The sequence below is a fragment of the Anomaloglossus baeobatrachus genome, chromosome 3, assembly GCF_048569485.1.
Source record: "Anomaloglossus baeobatrachus isolate aAnoBae1 chromosome 3, aAnoBae1.hap1, whole genome shotgun sequence".
NCBI classification, from domain to species: Eukaryota; Metazoa; Chordata; class Amphibia; order Anura; family Aromobatidae; genus Anomaloglossus; species Anomaloglossus baeobatrachus.
The window spans coordinates 376,383,527-376,406,513 of record NC_134355.1 but is presented as its reverse complement, the minus strand read 5'-3'; the positions used below and the strand labels follow the sequence as shown (position 1 = coordinate 376,406,513).

Sequence of the window (22,987 nt, the reverse complement as noted above, 5' to 3'; positions counted from 1 at the left end):
AACATCCTAGCGATCTCGGCGGTCCACATCCCAGGCGTGGACAATTGGGCCGCCGACTTCCTCAGCCGAGAAGGACTCGACGCAGGAGAGTGGTCCCTCAATCCCAGAATCTTCCAGCAGATCTGTTCCAGGTGGGGGATCCCCGACGTGGACCTCCTGGCCTCCAGGTGGAATCACAAGGTGCCCCAGTTCGTCTCCAGAGCAAGAGACCCACTAGCGCTCGCAACGGACGCCCTAGCGATCCCCTGGTCGCAGTTCTCTCTGCCGTACCTCTTTCCTCCGCTTATCCCCAAGCTAATCAAGAAGATCAAAGCGGAAGGAGTTCCGGTGATTCTCGTGGCCCCAGATTGGCCCCGTCGCCCATGGTACGCAGAGCTCGTGCACCTTCTCGCCGACGTTCCGTGGAGACTTCCAAACGTCCCGGACCTTCTCACTCAGGGACCTTTTCTTCACCAGAATTCACAGTCGCTCAATTTAACGGCATGGCTGTTGAAGCCGCAGTACTAACTTCCTCGGGATTCTCAGAAAGGGTCGTCCAGACAATGATCAAAGCACGGAAGCCTTCCTCTTCCCGCATCTACCACCGTACATGGAAGGCCTATTTCCGCTGGTGCGAAGCTAACCAGGTCACAGCCATGACCTTCTCCTTGCCAGTTCTGTTGTCCTTCCTGCAGTCTGGTCTGGATGCTGGGTTAGCACTCAGCTCTCTCAAGGGGCAAGTGTCTGCTCTTTCCATTCTCTTTCAAAAGAGGATTGCCTCTCGCTCACAGGTTCGCACATTCATTCAGGGGGCTGCTCATTCGGTGCCCCCCGTTCAGCCTCCGGTGGAGCCCTGGGACCTCAACCTGGTTCTGTCTGTTCTCCAGCATTTCCCCTTTGAACCTATGCTGGAGGTGTCTCTAACGTTCCTCTCTTGGAAGGTCGCCTTCTTAGTTGCCATCACGTCAATCAGGCGGGTATCTGAACTAGCGGCGCTTTCCTGCCGTGCTCCATATCTTGTCTTCCACCAGGATAAGGTAGTCCTCCGTCCGGTACCGTCCTTTCTGCCCAAGGTGGTCTCCTCTTTCCATCTTAACGAGGACATTGTTCTTCCCTCCTTTTGTCCGAACCCTTCGCACCCTCGTGAGGTTCTTCTCCACAAGCTGGACTTGGTCAGAGCTCACCGCCTGTACATTTCCAGGACGTCTCAATTCAGACGGTCGGATTCTCTTTGTGCTTCCGTCCGGCCCGCGCAGAGGCCTACCTGCCTCCAAGTCCTCCATTGCGCGATGGATTCGCTCTGCCGTACTGGAAGCCTACCGGGTAAGAGGGAGAATGCGCCCACTCAGGATTACGGCCCATTCCACCAGGGCGGTGGGAGCCTCGTGGGCGGTCCGTCACCACGCTCCAGCGTCACAGCTTTGCAAAGCGGCCACCTGGTCTTCGCTCCACACTTTCACAAAGTTCTACAGGGTCCACACTTTCGCATCCTCCGATGCGAGCCTCGGTAGACGAGTTCTGCAGGCTGCAGTGGACCGAGGTCAGCCCTGAGAGTAACATTAGACCCACCCGTGGGACTGCTTTAGGACGTCCCATGGTCTCTGTGTTCCCCAATGAAGCGATACAGAAAAGTAGATTTTGGGTACTCACCGTAAAATCTCTTTCTTGGAGCCTTCATTGGGGGACACAGCACCCGCCCTTGTGTTGGACATATGTTACTGTTCAATGTTACTGTTGAATGTCGAGTTGGATGTTCACTTCTGAAAGATTGTTCGTTCTTTACTGTTGTCTCCTATTGCTTTCTCACTAACTGAGGAACGATTGCCAGTTGGTGGGTGTATACTGCATAGGAGGAGTTTTTCTTGTTTTGCTTAGTGTCGCCTCCTAGTGGTAGCAGCATACAACCCATGGTCTCTGTGTCCCCAATGAAGGCTCCAAGAAAGAGATTTTACGGTGAGTACCCAAAATCTACTTTTTTTGGGGGGGTGGGGGGTTCTTGTGAAAACTGCATAATGTGGCATAAATAAGGGACATTACTACAGGATGGGGCATTGCTAAAAGAAGGGGACAAGGATGGGCATAAGAATAGACACATTATTACAAGAGTGACGATGGGCACATTATTACAGAGGTCAAGGATGGGGCAGATTACTACAAAATATAATGAGGGGGCACCATACTACAGAGGACATGGATGGGGCACCATACAACAGAGGACATGGATGGGGCACATTACTACAGAGGACAAGGATGGGGCACATTACTACAGGGGACAAGGATGAGGCACATTACTATAGAAGACAAGGATGGGCATTACTACAGGATTTAGACAAGGATGGGCACATTACTACAGAGTACAAGGATGGGCACTGTACTACAGGATGGGGCACATTACTACAGAGGACAAGGATGGGCACATTACTACAAAGGACATGACTGCTGGGGGGAGTAGGAGAGGAGATAATCATTATCTCCTCCCCCCCATCAGTTAGTATCTTCTCTCGCCCTCCCCCGCAGCAGTCATTATCAGATAACTTTTTTGTTATTAGAACTACAAATATCACAAAATTATGGATTTTTTGAGACATGACACACCACCCAAGTTATGCTTTTTTTTTCCCCCACAAATTTTAACACACCAAGCTCAAAAGGTTGGCCATCACTGATCTAGGTTATGCATATTTCTATAATGAGGTGTGTATATGGCACATATGTCACTTTTTAATAGCTTGATTTCCAATTATAATACCGACCACATGTACTGATCAAGTATTCCCACAATCCCTTTAGTTATAAATTTCCTCGTTGATAGATTTGATTCTCGTTACAGGATTTCGTATCCATTTGTATGTTGTTCACTGCACCTGTTAACCAACATTTTGGCTTCAGTAGAATCTATTTGCATATGATCTGACTGGTTGTGATTATCTGAAAGATTGACAGCATATAACTGAACATTTCTGGATGAGATTTGTGGAGAAAGTAGTGTTGTATTCAGCTTCAGACATATTTTTTTTGTTCCTCTGAAGCTCAGTCAAATGTTACATAATCCAATAATTTCCAGTTCACTCATTAATCAAGAAGTTGCACTTGGGATTTGCTTTGTACTGAACATCAGATTTAATTTGAAACAATGGTTTAAAAATTCAATTTGGAAAATGTTGTAGTGCTCAAACTGTTTCTATGTGATAAAGTGCAATATATTAAAAGATATGCAAATGAATGAACTATGTCCAGAGATTGATGTGTAGTGTCCATTATCGACTTAAAGGACCTGTCACCAGGTCAAAAGTGGCCAGTTTTTGATATTTTATTTCTGATGCTCCCCTAGGAACGACTTTTTTTTGTTTCTTGAAATCCGCCATACTATGCCATAAGGCCCCGTTACACACCGAGACTTTTTAGCGATCCCACCAGCGATCCGACCTGGCCGGGATCACTGGAAAATCGCTACATGGTTGCTGGTGAGCTGTCAAACAGGCAGATCTCACCAGCGACCAGCCAGCAGCGACTCGTGTAACGATGCTGCGCTTGGTAACCATGGTAAATATCAGGTAACCAAGCAAAGCGCTTTGCTGGTTACCCGATATTTACCCTGGTCACCAGCATCCGCCGCTTACAGGCTGCCACCGCTGGCTCCCTGTACACGTAGCTAGGGTATACATCGGGTTACTAAGCAAAGTGCTTTGCTTAGTTACCCGATATTTATCGTGGCTACGTGTGCAGGGAGCTAGTGCTGGCAGCCTGTAAGCGGCGGACGCTGGTAACCAAGGTAAATATCGGGTAACCAAGCAAAGCGCTTTGCTTGGTTACCGGATATTTACCCTGGTTATCAGCATACACCGCTTACACAGAGACGGTGCTCGTTGGTCCCCGCTGTCAAACACAGCGATGCGTGCTGCACAGTGGGAAACAATGGACCAAAAAATGGTCCTGAACAACTTGTAGCGATCAGCGACCTCACAGCGGGGGCCAGGTCGCTGATGCGTGTCACACACTGCAATGTCACTGGGGAGGTCACTATTACGTCACAAAACCGGTGACGTTACAGCGATATCGCTAGCGATGTTGCAGTGTGTAAAGGGTCCTATAGAGGGAGAGCCTTCAAATTTAGTTCTAATTTTTAAGGTATTTAACAAGGGGGGCATGGTTCACCAGAACCCTCTAAGGGAGAGTCTTTAGGATGCTCTGCATCCTATGCGCAAAGCCCCCTTTGGTAAAGAACATGCAAATTGGCACTAAGTAAAAAGAGTAAAAAGATTCATATTTCGGAAACTGTACCGCAGATTTAAAAATGTATTCTGTCTGCTATTGCGAAGAAGAAAAAACTTTTAACACAAAAAATATTTTTATGTCCTATGTGTGTGTTTTTGTATGTCCCATGGAAATAGGTTATTTCCATGGGACACCTATCCTATAAATCATCTATCTGCAGAAGAAGTTGCAATATTTTGCCTTGCAAGAAGCCCCACATCCTCAACCATCAAAAAAAGAAAAACAAATAAAGGATCAGAAGACATTAACAAGCAATGCTGCTTAGTGATTGGTTCTTTGGGTGAAAACTATTAGTTTTTAAATGACAAATGGAACTCCGCGGACCAATGTTGTTCCGATGGTGGAATGTTTTTGAGCTGGATCCACATCTGCCATGTATGGCTTATCCTGTGTAAGATGCCCTAAATGTGTAACTTGGCATAAATGCTCAAATGAAATGGAGGAGGGTATTGCTATAAGGAAACCCATGTTCTCCTTATGGTAAAAGGAAGGTGTGAATGTTTTGTTTAATAAAGTCTTGGACAGAAATCCTATTTTTACTGTAATCTGTAATTCTAACAAAATGTTTTAAATTTATCTTGGCAGAGATTAAAATAAGATTTATTTTATTAAATCTTTGGCAGAACAAGTAGAAGAATAATCAATATTTTGTCAATGCAGAATCGTGAGGCAAACAATAAACATTATAGCAGAGAAATCTTATTTTGCTCTATTTTCTTAAACTCTAAACACAATGGATATAAAAAGTCTGCAGAGCCCTGTTAAAATGCCAGATTTTACTCACATAAAAAAGTCACATCAAGAAGATTCATTCTTGAACTTTCTTCCACCTTTAATTTGTACAATTCAATTGAAAAACAAACCATTTTTTATTCTTCCACCTGAAAATATTTCAGATAACTAAAATAATGTGATTTCATAAATATACACAATATCAAAGTAATACTTTAATTGAATTTACATCAGAATTCAGTCTTTTTGGGTAGGAGTCTATCACATCTACAATTGGCAATCTTTGCCGACCCATCCTTGTAGATTTTCAATTGGATTTAGGTCTTTGTTGTGACCGGGCCATTCCAAAACTTTGATTTTTTTTTCTGGTGAAGCCATTATTTGGTTATTTAGAAGTAAGTAAGATTTGGGGTAGTTGTGCTGAAAGATTAAATTATTTTTTAGCAGAGACTTGGAGGTTTTGATGAAAAATTGACTCATATATAAAACTCTTCATATATCTCTCCACTTTGTCTAAAGCCTCAGCTCCAGCTGCTGAAAAACTGTTCCAAATCATAATGCTGCCTCCACTATGCTACACTGTGGGTATAATGTTCTTTTGGTATTATGCTTTGCACCAAACATACCTTTTGGAATTATGACCAAAAGGTTCAGACTTGGTCTCATCAGACCATAACAAGTTTTCCCACATGTTTTTGAAAGACGTGATCTTGATTTAGGTGAAACACAGCCAGCCTTCAATGCATTTCTTTGTGAGACTTTTTTGCCACCCTTCTCAACAGGCGAGATATATGAAGAATACATGAGATTGTTGTCACATTCGGTAGACAACCAGAGCTTGTCAGAAATTCCTGCAGTTCCGTTAATGATTCTGTATGCCACTTGGTTGCTTCAAGGACCAATTTTATTATTTATTTTTTTTCCCAGCAATTTTTGAGGGTCGTCCAGTTCTAGGTAATGTGCCAATTTAAGCCACATCTTGGTTACGGTCTTCACTGTGTCCCATGATCGATCTAATGTCTTGAAAGTTTTTGTACTCTTCTTCTGACAACTTTCAGCAGTGAGATCCCTTTGCTGTGTTGTAAGGTGTTTACAGACCGAGGCTTTTGCTGTAAACTGCAACTTAGAAACTGTCTGCGAACCCTACTAGAACAGTTAAATGTTATATGGGGTTCCTCTTTTTGTTGCTATTTTTATATTTAGTGTAGGGACCTACAAGTATGAGGTCCTGTGACGAGGGTTGTAGGCTGACGTTTTATGGCCATAAATACCAACTAAAACCTCTTTTTTTTTGTACAGGATACAGCCATTCCCCTTTCTGTTGGGCCTTGCATTTTAGAGTTTCTGTCCCTGCATGATACACAGGTGGGATACGGCTTGGCAGCCCGCCTGATCTAATAGTATGGGCGTCACCTAATAGGATGCGGGTTTGTGACTGTGTTATCTGCATGTGTGAACAGCGCTCTATGCAAGCCACTAATGTGCAGTTTTATCATCTAGCAATAGTGCCCCTCCATTCCATGGAGGTGTGTATGTGATTTGCTCCTCCTGCACCTGTGATGCTTCCACTTTAGTGGGATTTAGCTGTATCCTGGTAGAGTATTATTTTTTGCCCTGGGCGATGTACACACTGCAGCCCATCTTTGTTGTAATACTTGATTTTTGGGGGATATTTTCCTCTTTTTGTTGCTATTTTTATACTCATTTTTGACATAACTTTCAGCAGTGAGATCCCTTGCTGTGTTGTAAGGTGTTTACAGACCGAGGCTTTTGCTGTAAACTGCAACTAAGAAACTGTCTGCGAACCCTACTAGAACAGTTAAATGTTTTATGGGGTTAATCAGAATCACTGTAAATGATGGCAGCTGTGTACTAACTACTGCTTAACATGAGTTTAAATGCGATTGGCTAAGTCTGAACACAACATATAAAATCAATAAATCTGATCGGTAAAGGGTGTAGCAGAATAAAAATAAAGAAAACGCCAGAATTTATTTTTTTTGTGGTCGCAACATTGCACTAAAATGCAGCAACAGGCAATCAAAACATCACATCTTTGGTATAATTAAAAGTGTCAGCTCAGAATGCAAAAAATAAGCCATCAGTGAGGTGAAGGAGTTAATAAAATTAGTTTAATTCACCAAAAAGGTAGCAAAAACACTACAAAAACGCAGCAGTTGCGTTTTGTAGCTTTTTTGCTCTTTCTTATTGCTTTCTATGGTAAAAAAAAGGTACTGCAAAACACTGAAAGAATTGACATTCTCCTTTTTTCAAAAAAACGCAGCAGTTTTCCATTTTTCAGGAAAAAGAAAAAAAAATCATCAACTTTTACAGAGACACTTTCCCTTTTTGTATTAAATTACTGAAACAAATTAACTTTTTGATATATTCTAATTCATCGCGATACACTTGTATATATAGCTGCTGTAGCTGTATATTTAAAAAAAATAAAGTATATATTTTCCTTATATTATTGGGGCCTTTTATATATTCTGCTATTTCTCCTAGAAATAATAATATTTCCATTTAAACTAAATGAACGTTGCGTACACTATGAAATCAGCTGGTGTAGATTGTGCAGTGTTAAGGGAACCTGTCAAGTGCAGTATGCACCCAGAGCCACGAGCAGTTCTGGGTACATATTTCTAATCCCTGTCTAACCGTCCCTGTATACACTAGCATAGATAAAGAGATCTTTAGAAAAAGTATTTCTAAAGGTCTTTTATCGTATGCTAATGAGTGCGGGCAGTAGCCCCCTGGGCGTTATAGTCCCCGGCCAGTCGCCACCATTAGCATGTTAGTACGCTCCTATGGATGTGCTATCATGCTTATGAATGTGCAGCGTCACAGGATGATCTCACTTACCTCTCCACCGCCATCGCGTCCGATGCTGGATTCTGCTCAGTGTGCATGACCCCGGAGTTTCGGTCATGCGCACTACTTCAGTTTGAAGCCAGGACGTATACACCCGGCTTCATAGTGCGCATGAGCCAAACTCCGGGGTCACGCGCACTGAGCCGAAATCCAGTGTCGGACGCGATTGCAACAGAGAGAGGTAAGTGAGAGCATCCAGTGACGCTCCATGTTCATTAGCATGTTAGCACGCCCAGGGGACTAGTGCCCTCGCTCATTGGCATACAGTAAAAGATCTTTAGAATTACTTTTTCTAAAGATCTCTTTATTTATGCTAGTGTATGCAGGGATGGTTAGGCAGGGATTAGCAATATGCAACCAGAACTGCTCGTGGTCCTGGGTGTATATTAGACTTGACATGTTCCCTTTTAATATTATCTCTACTGCTGCATGAAATAAGGAGCGGTCTTACCTTATACACAACCCTGTACAGTTTTGAGAGATCCACTTAGTAGGAATGTCTACTGTGCCCTCTTAAAGCAGCTTCCTACTGCCTTTTAGTTACATCTAAAGGCCTTCACTAATTAATTTAAGAGCTCACATTTACTTTTAGGCTTTTTGAGAGATGAAAGAGGCTCTAAGTTGAGCTATTATTATTATATTTTTTTGTGCACAGGGGACCCTCCACTTTTGGTTAAAACACTATGTAACTGTGAATATATCAATTTTAAGCTCCTTGTTAATAATTCACATTAAATTATTCTTTGAACTTTCTTAGTTTATTTTACGATACCTCATCTACTCTGGTTTAATAGCCTGTTCTGTAAAATCATTATGGAGCAGCCATTCTGTACTTTTAGCAGTAAGTCCGGCTTCATATGTCTGCATTTCATGGTCCATGTATGGATCCAGACTAACAGGCTCATAGGCATGTATGAAGCTGTTAGTTCTCTTTTTTTCATCTCCCGGTAGGTTTGGTATTGTCTGTACACACACCGTGATATGCAGACTAGTCTTTCTAATATATTACTAAGCTCCAGAAACCATTAATTGATCTTCATATTGGCCTTTATTCGGATTGCAGTTATTCAGGACAGATCTTATTTAATCTTTATCATTTAGATATTTGTATGATGCTACATTTCAAGTGAACATTTGCTAAATAAACAGTTTTGTGTTCCATATATGACTGCTAATGCTGTATTCCTGGATAAGACACATTATACATATGAAACGGTCAGACAATGTTTTTGTATAATATTTTTTCTTCACCGTGAAACCGTTGAGATGACAGATGCAGACTATTGGTGCAGCGATTTTGTTTGCCAAATGTGTTCGGAATCATTTGAGATGATGAAACATTAGGAACATTAAATGACATAAGGCTTGAATTCTGAATCGGAGATGGAGCTAAGTTATAACCAGCCAAGTGTCAGCATTCTACCAAGAAGAGAACATTAACATTATGTGCACTATAATTAACTTGATGATTGAATAGATGATTGGAAGCCCATATCCTGTCAACAAGAAAAAAAAGACAAATTCCCACCATAAAAGACCATGATGCATATTTAGAGGGTTAGCCCTTTCGAACATAGATATTTTTGGTATATCCATAGGGATGTGGATGACTTTTTTCGTGACTCCCCAAATCATTGTGAGAGCCTCACTCATGTTCATCCACCATGTGTGAATTAAGCTTTTCTTTTTGCACAATCTCTGTTTTGTCAACCATGAGCAGTTTATATTGTTCATTGGTGATCATTTGCCCAATTACCGCATCTTCGCAATTATTTTGTACAAATCGCAGTCCTAATCATTTCTTTTATGGAGGCCATTGAGGAATGTCCTGGCTTCAGAAACATGTGGAAAAAGGTTTGAGTTAACTGCATTTTAGTGCACTCTGGTAAAGCTATATACTATATAACCTTGTGTCAGATTATTTTACAATGTACCCAGTTAAGTTTATACAATGTACTAGGTTTCATATGCTACTTACGATTACTGGGGGTCTTTTATGTGTTTTATTACCTTTTTGATTTTACATTTGTTCATTGAGAACAAATGTTGTCAAGCAAGCCCAGAATTCAATCTATTCTCCAATTGAGTTTTATTTCACTTTACAACACAAACGCATCATTTTATAAAGGATAGTGATATGTATAAACCATAGAGTCACCTATAGGGAATAGACCACATGAATAAAACAGAAGGGAATAAAAGGGAGGGAGAAATAATTTGGTATTTCAATGATTAATGGACAGTTCAGCATAAGCTCATTGTCAAACATGAAAGGCTCACTGTTTTTACACGTTGCATTCTGATCACAACCTCCTTAGTCTGGGGCCTTCAAAATTTGTTGAATGTAATTTTTGGCAAACAACAATTAATCAGAAAACAGTGTAGACTGTTTTTTTCTGAACGTAAGGCCACAGTTATCCCAAGTTATTTAATACTATAGTTCAGAAGCTAGTAGATGGTTTATAGGACAGCAGGTGATAACCACTGTTTCACAAGCTCCTATAGGATAAGATGAATAGTCTGTTGTCATCCAATGATCCAGCAGAATAAATTAGTTAAAAACAGTTTTGCGCAACTCCGTTTCATGCCAGTTTTGCTCAGTTACACCAAAAATAGGTGGGACAGGGTGTGATGCCACAGCTTGTCCAATTCATGATGATCTGTGTCATGCCTTATGCCAGCAATCTTTCTCCAGTACCTTACCAGAGTAAGAGCTGAACACTTTGTCAGATGCTCCTGATTCTATATGAGGCGTATACCCCTTAATGAATTAGGAGCTTATGATTCCAACATGCCCCCTCATCAAGATTGGCATGAACATTGCTGGTCTTGATGAATCTGAGCCAGTGTTTCTTTGTATTGCATGTAGACGAGCTGATCGCTGTAAAGGTGACCATACACATTATAGGAATCTTTGCCAACCTACAAAATGTTGGGTATGGGAAAGGGTCAACTCATGGCAAAGGTTAGGGAAAGCTGTTTTAGGCATGTTGGAATTTACCGTGCCATATCACTTTTTGCTAAAAAAATTGTCACTTGAAATTCTATGACATTGAAAGTAGACTTCGTGAAGGCAGCGTTCTCTCATTTTTTATGTTTCCTAATCCATGGAGTAGAATTGAGAACAAGAGTGAAATGTAACAGTTGTAATAGCTTGGAGGATAACAGTGTTTAATTGGCTTGCTGCTGTTTTTTGTCTTGTATAAATGGTCAGTTTATGAAACTGCTAATTTAATGTTCTACAAATGCCTTTCCAGCTGTGCATAGTTTTGAAGATGAATATTGTCATCAGCCGTATTCATGCAATTCCAAACCTCAGCATTTCCACTTCATAGCATGAACCCAGCTAATAAGATATTTGTCAATATTCATGCTGTGTCTTGTGATTCATTTGCAGGAGGAGTGCTTCTTGAATCTCGAAGCTCCAATAGCCAGAGTATGCGGCTACGACACGCCATTTCCTCACATCTTTGAACCTTTCTATATCCCTGATAAATGGAAATGCTTTGATGCGCTGCGAAAGATGATTAACTACTGAGTAAAGTAATACAATTTTTTTGTAAGTATTCCACTGTTGTGTTCTGGCAGAAGGAAATGTTTTCATCAGTACAAATAATTTTTTTTTCCGGCAGATGAGATTCTCATAAGTTTTTACCCAGACGTCTTCCTCTAGCTTAAGTCATCATGATTTAGGAATTATAAACAGAAAAATATTATGATCAGGAGAAACTTATTTCTCCCTTCACAAAATAGTGGTAGAAATATTCATTTCCATATATCTTTTCCCACTTTCTCTAAATTTATGTGCAGTTTGTACATAAAGAACAAAGCAGTAATGTTTTATAACAGAAATATTTATATTAAACAAAGTTCAAAACTAGAGTTGAGCGAGTACCTAACTATTCGTACTCGCTTTACACATAATGAGTACTGCCTAATACTCGCGTATTCATTCCGAATAGCGTGTGCAATACAAGTCAATGGGGAAAAAGTCGCAAAGTAACGAGTAATCCGAATTCCACACTATTCATGCGAGTAGCGAATAGTGCGGAATTCGGGTTATTCGTTACATTGTGAGTATTCCCCATTGACTTGCATTGCACACACTATTCGGAATGAATACACGAGTATTAGACCAGTACTTGTTATGAGTATAGCGAGTACGAATAGTTAGGTACTCGCTCAACTCTATTCAAAACGTCAGCGTAGAGACCACTAAACCCCTTAACTAAAGACCCTCATTAACATATAACTTTTAATAAGTGCAAATAATAATTTAACTATATAAATGCACTGTTCAAATATTTAAAATTACTTAGTGCAACGAGAGGTGTATTAATTGCTGATCAACTTTCTTAAGTGAAGTGGACAGACAGACCTAATTAGTTATATAGATTGCATATAGCTTAACACCGGATTGTCAGCACGAAATGTCCGTAAGGGCCAACTGTCCAGGAAACTAACACTGGACTCGCCTTACTAAAATAGAACCATTTGCCTCCCCAACATATTTCACCACACTGCCGTCATCAGGGTTTGAAGCTCAAGACCCCTTTAGACGCCATTGTGGTGAAACATGTTATATTATTATTTGAAATTATTAAGTTATATTTTTATGAGGGTCTTTAGTTTAGGGCTTTAGTTTCCTTTTGTCAAATTGTATCTCTAGAAATAATATTTAGGCACATTAGGAAATGTAAAAAACCCCAGAGATACAATTTTGGCAAAATGTTATACATTACAACTGAAGTAAAATAATATACTTAGAAGAATAATGTCTTATTACATGCGGAAGAGTTAGAATGTCCATCCCAGAAGGGACTGATATGTTGAGAACATTTAATTAAAGAGGACATGTCACCTGACCAAAAGGGGTGAGTTGTGGCTCTTATTTTATTCCCATTGCTCCGTAGAATAATCAGTTTTTTGGGGGGTTTTTTAACCTTCCATATACAGTGGAACATTGGTTAACGAGAACAATCCGTTCTGGGAGTGTGCTTGTTAACCAAGTTACTCATTCAGCAATCAAGATTTTCCATAGGAAATCATTGCAATGCAGACAATTCATTCCACAACTTGTTAAATGTCCCATCCTGGTCCCCTATTGTGCCATTCCACACATGCGCAAACACACACACAAGCACGCACGCACATATTATGCTCACCTTACCTTCCGTTCCATCGTCAGCCTCCTGGAACTTGCTGTTCGCTAGTATGGGCTGTGTATCGGGTAACCATCACGACGAGGCAGGAACTTCCGCACCCAGAGCGCTGACGTCAAAGGCAGTAGCCGCTAGGTAGTAGCGCGCTGCCTTTGAGTAGCGGCTAACAGGGGAAGTTCCTGCCTCGTCGCGATGCTTGTGCATACACATCATGGAGCGGCGAACTACAAAACCCATGAGACCGGCGATGGAACGGAAGATACACATATTATGCTCACCTTACCTTCCGCTCCATCGCCAGCCTCCTGGGTCTTGTAGTTCGCCGCGAGGATTTCTCCCTCGTCGCGATGTATCGGCGAACTACAAGAACCATGAGGTCGGCGATGGAACGGAAGGTAAGGTGAGCATAATACTGTATGTGCGTGCATGTGTGTTTTTTTGTGTTTTGTGAGTGTTTGTGTGGACTACAAGAGCGGGTCAGAGCGCGGTGGATGTACGGAACTGGAAGTGTGTGCGGTGAGTATTTTGCTCGTACAGCAAAGATTTCTCATAAACAGAGTTACAAATTTACAAAAAGCTTTGCTTGTTAAGCGAAATTCTCGTTAACTGGGTTACTTCTTAAGCGAGGTTCCACTGTAGTTCTAGAGATGTGGGCACTTTTTATTTAGTAAGAGTTTTTAATCAAAGGGGCATGGCTTACAAGAGGCTCTGCATAATTACCCTGTGACCAAAAAACATATGGAAAAGGCTGAACGACGCTTTCACCTCTCTTGCCGTCATACAACCTCCCATGCTGTGAAAGTCCAACCTAATGATAGAAAAAAGGTACTAAAATATTTTTTGAAAATATATTTTTATACTGCTTTCAAGGAGGTGTACATGGAAAAAATCATTGCTTAATAAATATTTTCAACTACATGGATAATTTGTAATATAATTCTGCTGATAGTAACGTTCATTGCACACTGTGTCGGTGGAATATGGAATAATTCCCCTGGACAGTGTGCAATGAAAGTTACTATCAGCTGGATCGTCTTACGGATTATCCATGTAAATGGAAATATTTATTAAGCAATGCTGTAATCCTCGTTGAAAGCATTATAAAAATATATTTTCAAAAAGGATTTTTGAACCATTTTTTTCTATCATGTTAATTACTTTGTGAGCCACACCCCTTTGGTGAAAACTTAAAAATTGCACTAACTAAAATGACCTGTGTTCATATGGTGGATTTAAAGTAAATCCACCTTAAAATTATACGGTAATCCAGTGTTTCTTAATCTTGTACTATCACTCTTATCACTAACATTGCCCGATAGACTGAGGGACGCATGCAAACCATGTGGTGGCTAATTTATGACCGGAATATGTTATCCACACACTAGGGCAAATGGACTTCATAGATAGGCCACATTGTTGAGCGCCTTATAATAATAATTTTTATTTATATACTGCCAAACAAATTCTGGCAGCACTTTACAATTCAGAGGGGACATATACAGACAATATGAGACATTACAGAATAACAAAATTCAGATACCAAGAGGAGTGAGCACTCTTCTCGCAAGCTTACGATCTTTGACTTTTTATATGATTCCGTTTGATCATGTATTACATGGACTACTACTAATTTGAATGATCACATATAATTCTAAATTTCCCTTGAATAGAGGAAGTTGCTGGACCAAGACTGGCTTGGTTTTTGTTTTTTTTTTGACAAGTCAATAAACCTGGTCATTTGGGTTTTGGTGATGAGATCTAACCCCTCTTTTCAATAACGGGAAGAAGAGCCAAAAAGAAAGCACTTGAAATGAATAGCAAATGTAAAAGGTTAATCGAGCGCATTTTGATTTTCATTCTCTTGCTTTATTGTGAAAAAGAAATAGTAAAAATGGTTTAGCCTCTCTTTTCTGTTTTTATTTGGTAAATCTGAATTGCTTTTTAATTAAATTATGTTGTAAAATGACATTATACTGGTTGGTGGATAAATGTCTTTGAGTTGGTATTTTTCTTTTACAATCGAACATTTAATGCTGTAATATCGCATAATGGTATTTTTCTACTAAGAATAATCAAATTAAAGATGTAAAAAAAGATGTTGCATTATTGTGAATTAAGCATATAACTTTGCTGGCCATATTATAATTTCAGGCCACCATAAAATGTTTTCTAGGAATTTTCATAACTATGCTGCATTGTTTCATTGATTATAAGACTGGTTTGAGAATATAGACAAGTTTACTAAAATCTGTAATAATCATAGCTACGTAATGCTAAATAAATCATTCCTTTTCAATGTCTGTTTTTTTTTCTTTCCAGAATATTCATAAAGGATGAATTTGTTGATCATATTCTTGCAAATCCCTTATTTTGAATTCTTTTATTGGGTGATTTTCTGGCGTGCACCTCAGCCATGAATTTCCACCGCCTGAAAAGACTAGACTTTCCAATTCAGCACAAAATGGATTATTCACTACTTGAACATTTGTGTTTTGTATTCTATTTCATTCACTTCGCAAGTGATATTTAGAAGAATAAAAATACATTGATGGTTTAATATTTGTCAGAATGTGTCACTTTATTTAATTTACCGTATTTGTCGGACTATAAGACGCACTGGACCATAAGACGCACCCTGGTTTTAGAGGAGGAAAATAAAATTTTAAGCAAAAAATGTGGTCATGACACACTGTTATGGGGCGAGGATCTGCTGCTCACACTGTTATGGGGATAATGTCCCCAAATTCTCTACTAAGGTACCCCAGCCTGGTAATGATCCTCCTGCCTTGTATATACAGTATATGTCCCTCATCCTGGTATAGCCCCCATCCTGCTATATACAGTCATCCTGGTATATGGCCGCATCCTGCTATATACCCCATCCTGGCATATGGCTCCATCCTGCTATATACCTCCATCCTGCTCTTATACCCCCATCCTGCTCATATATCTCCATCCTGGTCATAATATACCCCCATCCTGGTCATAATATACCCCCATCCTGGTCATAATATACCCCCATCCTGGTCATAATATACCCCCATCCTGGTCATAATATACCCCCATCCTGCTCATAATATACCCCCATCCTGCTCATAATATACCCCCATCCTGCTCATAATATACCCCCATCCTGCTCATAATATACCCCCATCCTGCTCATAATATACCCCCATCCTGCTCATAATATACCCCCATCCTGCTCATAATATACCCCCATCCTGCTCATAATATACCCCCATCCTGCTCATAATATTTCCCATCCTGCTCATAATATACCCCCATCCTGCTCATATACCCCCATCCTGCTCATAATATACCCCCATCCTGCTCATAATATACCCCCATCCTGCTCATAATATACCCCTATCCTGCTCATAATATACCCCCATCCTGCTCATGTACCACCATCCTGCTCATATACCCTCATCCTGCTCATAATATACCCCCATCCTGCTCATAATAAACCCCCATCCTGCTATACGGCCCGCATCTTGTGGCACATATAAAAAAAAATAAATGTTCATACTCGCCTTACCTCGCTCCCTGCAGCATCGCTCCTCCTCTGTCTGTGTCAGCAGCAGCGCTGGAGTGTGGAGCCTTCCACGATCCCTGCAGCATCGCAATGTCCTTCTGTCTGTGCCGGCGGCGGCTGCGTGTGGACACGTGCGCACAGCGATGACGCCATCGCTGTTCGCAGCACTAGTCTCCACACAGCCGCCGCCGGCACAGACAGGAGGACATTGCGATGCTGCAGGGATCATGGCCAGTGAGTTATACTGATTCACTGCACCCCGCGCTGATGATGATACACGGGGAGCAGTGAATACAGCCGCACATGATCACTCCAGGCTGTAGTTGCTAGAGGTGATCATGCGGGCCGGCTGTTTTAATATGCGCTCATTCCCCACCCATCACTCTGCCCACCTGTTAGCGCCGGCTTCAGCGCTGAGAGATGATGGGCGGGATGATGGGCGTGCATATTAAATGAGCTGGTCCACGTGGTCACGGCAGGCTGCTACAGCCTGCTCGTGCCGCCGATGACCCGCTCCACTGCAGCACCCTCATTCCCTGCAGCCCTACATTCAGACTATAAGATGCACCCCCCACTTTCCCCCAACATTTGGGGAGGGAAAAGTGCGTCTTACAGTCCGAAAAATACGGTATATAACATTATTATTTTAAGAAATCACTTAAAGGATCTTTCACCAGTTTCAGCATGTTAAACATACCACATTGTAGAATAGTGACTGCAGAACTGAGGAAAATATAGTTTTAGGGTTTTTTTTTTTATTTCTCCTTCCTATTGCAAATATATTGGCTTGAAAAATTTAGGTTATAATGTAAGTGTAATGAAGGCGTTGCCAAAGATGTCCCTGGGGGCATGTACTTCTTCCCCTGCATGAGTTGACCAATTATAAGCAGGTAGCAACACAGTGGGGAAAAGTAAAAAAAACACACCCCTAGAAAAGACGGTTTCTCTGACTGTAGAGCTATGTGTGATTATGATTACAAAGCATAGGAACAGAGCTGAGCTCTTGGTGATTACACTTTTTTTTAATCTTTTTATTGATTATCAATAATTCAGAAACATTACATATATAAAGAATGTAGACCAAATTACTTGTACAGAAAGTAAAAGGAATGATTAATAAACTCCCCTCACTCACCATTAATTTCAGGAGATTTTTTTTGTTTATATTAATCCAGCATAACTGCATCTACATGAGATGCAACAAACAGTTTATCCCTAGAAAATTGAACAATACCATCTTTATACAGTATACAGTACAATTCATGTATTCAGTACATTATTTTGTGCAGCACAAAGGTAGCAGTCAGACCTGGATACTCCAGCCATGATGACCATATTTTCTTTCTCATTTATTACATACTGCTCTCTGATGATAAATTATAGCATTCATATATAATAGTTAACTTTGTAAATTAATTATTTCATGACCATTGACGAAGATTGAATACAATGTAGCGCAATTAACTTATGAGCAGTTTACATTAAATGACCAATAGCTATTATACCCATCTGTTTTCCATTCACCCACATATCCAAGTATACATATGCAACTTAGTAGATATGGTTTTCCACATTAAAATACCTATAAATCTCAAGTCCAGTATACCTAACCAGTACCTGTGACGTTTTGGGCAGTTCTACAAATTATTAATTAGATCGGCTTGATGAATACAACGTTTGAGACATTTGTCATCTAATCTACAGCCGATATTTTTTTTCCCCAAAAATTCAGGCTTTCTATAGATTCTGTATGTTTTATAGATTTGCGAGGGTCTTGCCCCCTCCCCCAAAGATATTGTTGGTGTAGAAATTCAAGTATATTGATCCATTGATCTGTTATGACTCCTTTATCTTTCTCATTTATGCATATGTACTAGCGGGTATTTATTATTTATCTAAGTAGTTACAAAGTAAGAGTTTATATAGAACTGAGTTGAGACCATGGCTATATTTCTCCAGTTATCAGGCAGGATTTGCAAACGCGTGATCACACTCCTGATTTTTTTTAGATGTTGATTGTCCTAGGTCACCCCTCTCCCATTACCGCGGGCTCGTATTGATCAGCAGACGTACGGCTAAAAGGTGCGGGTGATGGGAGATCCACCCACACCTGTAAAGCCCGCTTTACACGCTACAAGATATCTTACGATGTGTCGGCGGGGTCACGTCGTAAGTGACGCACATCCGGCATCGTAAGGTATGTTGTAGCGTGTGACAGCGACGTGCAATTGCGATTGAACGAAAAACCGTTCATCGCATTAACGTCGTTCATTCCTGACGAATTGAATGTCAGATTGTTCATCGTACCCGGGGTAGCGCACATCGCAGTGTGTGACACCCCGGGAACGATAAACAGATCTCACCTGCCTCCTGCGGCTCCTGGCCGGTAATGCGGAAAGAAGGAGGTGGGCGGGATATTTACGTCCCGCTCAGCTCCGCCCCTCCGCTTCTATTGGCCGGCTGCCGCGTGACGCCGATGTGATGCCAAACGTCCCTCCCACTCCAGGAAGTGGACATTCGCCGCCCACATCGAGGTTGTATGGAAGGTAGGTATGTGTGACGGGGGTTAATCGTAGGTGCAGCATGTTCAACAAATTGAACGTGCTGCACATACGATGGGGGCGTTGCAAATCGCATACGATATCGTATGCGAAATTGCAACGTGTAAAGCAGGCTTTAACCGCTTAGATTGTGCGGTCAAAATTTGACAGCGCAATGAAATGCGATCACAGGGCGCCAATGGGTTGCCATGGAAGCGTGGGGTCAGAAAATTACCCCTGTTGCTGCCATGATGTGTTTCCTGTGAATGCCAGCAGGGCGCCGGCACTCATAGCAACACAGCATTTCTGCTAATCAGAGCGATGCTGAAACATCGCACTGATCAGCACAAGCAAATGGAAGTGTGCAGTCATAAAGTCCCCTAGGAGAGTAGTAAGATCAGTAAAAAAAAAAAAAAGTTTAAAAAACTAAAAGTTCAAATTGCCCCCCATTTTTGAAAATGAAATTAAAAACCCCCCACATATTTGGTATCCTGTATTCAGAAAAGCCCGATCTATCAAAACATGAAATAATTTACTCTGATCAGTAAAAGGCATAACAAGAAAAAATTCCAAATGCCAAAATCCACAACATTGCATTAAAATGTAAAAGTCGACCAAAATATTGCATCTACTCAAAAATAGTATAATTAAAAACGCCAGATCAAGACGCAAAAAATAAGCCATCATTGAGCCCTAGATCCTGAAAAATGAGAAAACTATGGGTCTCGGAAACGTTTTTTTTTTTGTTTTTTTTTTTTTACAAACTTATGAATTTTTTTTCACCATTTAGTTAAAAGTAAAAGTATGCATGTTTGGTATCTATGAACTTGTACTGAAATGAGGCCTCATAATGCCAGGACAGTTTTATCATGTAGTGAACATGCTAAATAAAAAAACAAAAAAAAAAACAATTTGTACAATTACACTTTTTTTATGTTATGGCTCTTAGAAGAGGGAGAGGGAAAAAACGAAATACCAGAAAATCGCCAGGGGGGAAGGGGTTAATTTAGGTTTGGTAATAGTGTTTGTGATGCCCCTGAACTATTCAGGTCGTCACAGGGTACTGCACAATCTTCCCTCCCTGTGCAAGATTCAACCCCCCATGGTTCTGGGTCTCTATCCTGCAGTACTGCCTCCACCAGCAAAAGAAATACTAGATACACCTTGTGCCACACCCTGTCAGGCACACCAGTGGTCGGCTTAAGCTGGAATAGGGCCGCCCCCCCCTAGGGATCAGGCAGGGAGGTGTCAATTCAGAACAATGGTAGCCCTCGAGCTGAGAGGAGCTCTGAGGAAGCTGGGAGTTGTAGCTCCCAGGGAAAGCAGACTAGGTCGCAGACGGTGGTCTGGACCTAGAGGAGTCAGACCCCCGGTCGCAGGGGATTGAGGCTAGGTGCCTGGGACCTGTCTTGGAGGATGGTCAGAAGCCTAGACCTAATTACCGGTCTGGGACCGAAGGCACGGCTAGGTACATGGACCCTAGGTCGGGGAGAAGCTTCAGGCGACCCGGCAATTAACCTGTGGCGGACAGGGCCTCTATGGACTGTTTCCAAGAAGCTCAGAGATCGGAGGCACTAGCGCAATGAGGGTCATAGGGCTTTCCAAACAAGCAGCCCACTGAAATCCCAAGCGTGAGCTCCGGGCAGCAAGCTCTTCCACTTAGCCATAGTGGGGAGCAGGGCCCGGATGAGCTCCCCCAAGAGGACAGTGGCACCCAGAGACTTGGTTTACCACGTTGTCAGCGTCTGCTTTATTGCTGAGTGAGCACCTGATTGATGCCTGCAACAAGTGAGCCTACGCTCCCCCTGCACCCCATCACACCATTCAGAGTCCCGGGGTCTTCCCCTACCTGCGGAGGGTGACAACATCTAGCTGCCCCACTCCATCACCTCAGGTACTCTCAACGGCAGTGGCGGTACTCCCAATTACCGTACACCACGGGTGGCGTGACGAACTATATATCCCCTGTAAATACGCCCTTTTCCATTTGAGTGTGGCCCTTAGCCCCCGGGTCCGGAGACCCTCGAGCCACGAGTAATCACACCCTCCACGGATCCGAGCGGTTCGACCGCTGCAGGGGCGGCACATGTTCATATGTTGGATGACTATACCATGGAAAGACTTTCACTGCATCCCACACAAAAGAGGCTTAAGGGTACTCTACACGTTGCGACATTGCTAGCAACTGCTAGCGATGTCATGTGCTATAGCTCCCATCCCCGTCGCTCGTGCGACATTTGGTGCTCGCTGCCGTAGTGAACATTATCGCTACGGCAGCGTCACACGCACATCCCTGTTCAGCGACGTTGCTGTGACTGCCGAACAATCCCTCCCTCAAGGGGGAGGTGCGTTCGGCGTCACTGCGACTAAGCGGCCGGCCAATAGAAGCGGAAGGGCGGAGATGAGCGGGACGTAACATCCCGCCCACCTCCTTCCTTCCTCATTGCCAGCGGACGCAGGTAAGGTGAGGTTTCTCGTTCCTGTGGTGTCACACATAGCAATGTGTGCTGTTGCAGGAACGACGAACAACATCGTACCTGCAGCTGCAACGATAATTGGGAATGGACCCCCATGTCACCGATTAGCGATTTTTGAACTTTTTTGCAACGATTCAAAATCGCTCATAGATGTCACATGGAACGACATCGCTAATGTTGCCGGATGTGCGTCACAAATTCCGTGACCCCAACGACAACACTTTAGCGATGTCGTAGCATGATATGCGGCCCTTAGGCTTTCCCCTCATTAAACATAATGAACTACTGAGTGTCTTTTACAAATAGAGTCCTGACTTTCAATAAGGGACAACCAAAAGGGGTTTAGTTTCCACAATATATTCCTGTATAATAGCATACTAGAAAATTGCAGGGTAACCTAAAGAGGAGCATAATCAGAGAGTGTTCTAGCTAAATAGTTGACACTGCTCACACATGGAAGCACCATTTTCCCAGTGTCAGATCTATTTGGGACACGTCGTTTATGTAGACGAACAGTGTGAGTACTGTCAGGTTTCAGGGTGTTTTCGTCTCCAAATATCAAACCAAGCCACCTCCTGCAAGAAGTACCAAAATCCCAATATCGATCCGCCACTGGAGCCATAATTTATCTGGCATTTATCCAGGTCTGCATCAATAATATTATTAAAGTCACCCAGAATTAAGGTTGGCATATTCGAATACTGACCTACTAAGTTCAATACCCTTTTAAAGGTCTTCATAGAGTAAGGTGGGGGATATACAGTAAATTCCAATAAGAGTAAAAGGTTGATTACATATTTTATATAAAGGTCAAAGTATACGTCTTCTAGCTTCATAATTTCATAAGGTATCTTTTTAACTATTGACAAACTAACCCCTTTGGAGTAGAGGTTAACTCAGCGAAACACTGAGCGACATGAAAACCCAAGCCAATCTTTTCCCCCATTATACACAGTTTGTTGCATTATATGGGTTTTTGAGAAATGCATATAGCCTGTTGAAAGCGCTTAAATATTCGAATATAACTCATCTTTTAGTAACATTGGATAACCCCCTAACATTCCAAGTGATTGATAGATTTTTAGCCATCACAAGAAATTTGACATATTGCCAAAACTAGTCTTCCAGCTGTCAGTGCATGTTTTTGTAGCAGATTTGGGTGTAAAAAAAATATATAAATAAACAAGAAAGAAAAAAATACACAACGTGTACACACAAACGTCACCATGAACTATTCTCCAATTTGAAGAGCAGGTGTAAACGTGAGTATTCACCCAGCAAGGGGGAGCCTTTTGTCAAGGTCATCCGCTATAGTCTAGAGTGCTGCCGCTTCCCCTATGGATCTTTTAGAGTCCTTTCCCACCTGAGGAGTCCATATTCCATGGAAGAGACTCTGTTTTCCACAGTGCTGGT

General features: G+C 41.8%; 1 protein-coding gene across 1 annotated transcript in view; it reads left to right on the top strand.

The window, feature by feature from the left end:
- Nucleotides 1–15,579, top strand: part of BCKDHB (branched chain keto acid dehydrogenase E1 subunit beta) — a 274,772-nt gene extending 259,193 nt beyond the window's left edge. The window contains exons 10-11 of the mRNA XM_075341500.1: nucleotides 11,258–11,419; nucleotides 15,342–15,579. Coding sequence (XP_075197615.1) covers nucleotides 11,258–11,398 — 141 coding nt within the window. The 3' untranslated portion in view covers nucleotides 11,399–11,419; nucleotides 15,342–15,579. The remainder of the gene's footprint in view (nucleotides 1–11,257; nucleotides 11,420–15,341) is intronic.
- Nucleotides 15,580–22,987: the final 7,408 nt, after the last annotated feature.